Raw genomic sequence first — 2468 nt, 5'->3', positions numbered from 1 at the left:
CTTCCTCTGCCAGACCCCATTTCGGCTACCTTTACCTTGCCCAGGTAAAGCGCCTCAGTAAAACTGGCTGTCTTACCACACCTTGATCACTTCATCCCAAAGGCCCTAAACTGGCACAACTGAGGTGGAAGCTGCTTCACCCTCTCTTCACCACCCTCAGTCGCCACAAAGCTTGAAAAACATAACAAAGAATGACAATAAAGAGGTGTAGACATCATTATATTTAAATGTTCACTATAATAAATAAATGTTTTCACACTAAAAAAACATACAATGTAAGCCACGTGTCACCACAGACACCTTTAATCTCAGCGCTCAGGAGGCAGAGACAGGCAGATCTCTGAGTTCAAGAGCAGCCTGGGCTGTACAGAGAGTTCCAAAACAGCCAGGGCCACACAGAGAAACCCTGCCTCAAAACAAAACAAAACAAAACAAAACAAAACAAAACAAAACAAAACAAACAAACAAAAAACCCAACCCCTCTCTGTCCAAAAATACAGTCGATATATAAAATATCTCATTCAGAAACAATCTCAAAAATTCAATTTATGGTTCTATGGGGACAAGAGGCTTCATTCAGATTGTTCTTTTTATTGCCCGTGCCCAAGCTCCACCAGACAACACAACTCTGAGGCTTTCTCCAGGGTCATCCTGGGCTGGGTAGAATGGTGTCCTGGTTAGTTTTAAATATCCATTTGTCACAACTGAGAACTGTCCAAGAGGAGAGCCTCTTTAGGGGAAGTGCTTTGAGGGCAACGTCTGTGAGGGATTCTCTAGATTTTTCATGGATGTAGGAGAACCCAGCCTACTGTGGGCAGTATCATCCCCTAGGCAGGAGGTCCTGAACTGTATAAAAAGAGCTAGCTGCGTGCATACAGCTGCCGTTAGCAAGCAGTATCCTCTGGGGTTCCTAACATGTTTCTTTGGCTGTGAAGTGAATTCCTTAGTCAGAGGTAGTGCTGTGTGGAACAGCAAACAGGCCTACCTTCACGGTCTAGCCTTCATCTCCTGCAGTCATAGACTAACAAAGCCTTTCTTCCTCTAAGGTGCCTTTGGTCAGAATGTTCATCACAGTAACAGAAATGAAAGTAGGGCAGCCAGCCTCTCCCATGCCATCCCAACACTCTAATGCCTAGCACTCGATTACTATGCCTGGCCCTGGTAGCAGGCGTTTTGTACCTCCTACCTCTGTCTGCACCCCAACTCAGTAGTGAAAAGCTAGAGAGTCCACCAGAGACTAGCTAACTGGTAACTGACTCAGGACCCAACTCCACGTTGACCTGCAGATTACAAACCTTAGAAACAATAACTACTTTCAGTCTGGGCTGGACGTGGGGTCTATGGACGAAACACTCGGAAGTCCTGTTACAATCCTTCTCACGTTTACACGAGACCCAGCACCAGGACCCAGCCTTTTGGGGTACTGGGTCAGAGGATGGGTAGAGGTCCTGTCTGTCTCCTACTCTATTTCTCTTCAAGGGAAAGATTTCTTGGCTGCTAGTGAGAGCCGGAGACCTGACGGCCTCTTCCATTGGGGTGAGACCAGCCAAGAAACAATGCTAAACCCTCTGACAAACACGCGCGAGAATCACCAGCCGGGAATCCTGGGTCGTGACCCCGAGCTCCAAGGGCTGGCATCAAACTTTTCTGGGACCTTTGAATGGGGCAAAGACTTTGGCTTTCCTCTCTGGGCCAGGTCTTGGGAGAGATCTTCCAAAGACGAGATCTCCAAGTCGCTCTCATCTTCTGAAAGCTGCAGGGGTAGAAGAGGAGAAGAAAACGGACGTTGATCAGTGCAGGAAGGTGACAGAGAGTTCAGAAACAGGTGGAAGTGGTGACAGAAACGAGAACAACTGGGAGAGGAGACTCCTCGTCCCGCCTTTCAAAAGCCCTGCCTCTGAAAAGCTGCTCCAGGGACTCAGGGCCACTGTGATGGGATCCTCTAGTATCCATCCTACTCACGAGGCCAAGGCAAGCACCTTGGAGCCCTCCTGTGACAGACACTCTGGTTGTTCATGTTTGCATTTAAACCTGGGCGACACGCATGCTCTCTCAGTCCCCTATTAAGAGTGTTAAGACTACTAAGATTCATTCACAACAGAGGAAGAGGAAGAACTTAGAGATCTTTACATGGGCTCCAAGATGAAACCCACACAGTGTGGTGTGTAATAAAAAGGTATGGGAGTAATATTATATGCAGATTTTTTTTTTTAACTCCTCACAGTCACAGAACTGGAAGCCCAGAGCCTTGAACTCCTGAAGCTCTTGAGAGGTCTTAATTGAAAGAACTCTTCCTTGAAGACTGGAGCTCAGAGCTGCCTGGTAAACACTAAATGTGAGAGGAGATGGGGAGCAATGGAATAGCCTGGGATGGGTCTGGGCTGTAGCCAATGGGAAGACTGACGTCTGCGGGGGCGGGGCTAGGCTACATCCAGACCACAGTGACAGCGGGGGGGGGGGGGGGGGGG

General features: G+C 48.2%; 1 protein-coding gene across 4 annotated transcripts in view; it reads right to left on the bottom strand.

The window, feature by feature from the left end:
• Positions 1 to 206: 206 nt before the first annotated feature.
• Dzip1l (DAZ interacting zinc finger protein 1 like) overlaps positions 207 to 2468 on the bottom strand; it is a 40245-nt gene continuing 37983 nt past the window's right edge. For all 4 annotated transcript variants that reach the window (XM_021207176.2, XM_029543698.1, XM_029543696.1 and 1 more), the window contains exon 17: positions 207 to 1753. In XM_021207176.2, coding sequence (XP_021062835.1) covers positions 1589 to 1753 — 165 coding nt within the window. In that variant the 3' untranslated portion in view covers positions 207 to 1588. The remainder of the gene's footprint in view (positions 1754 to 2468) is intronic.

This window comes from Mus pahari, chromosome 10 (genome assembly GCF_900095145.1).
Source record: "Mus pahari chromosome 10, PAHARI_EIJ_v1.1, whole genome shotgun sequence".
In the NCBI taxonomy this organism is placed as follows: domain Eukaryota; kingdom Metazoa; phylum Chordata; class Mammalia; order Rodentia; family Muridae; genus Mus; species Mus pahari.
Note: the sequence above shows the minus strand (reverse complement) of the source record. Positions and strands in the feature narration are given on the sequence as shown.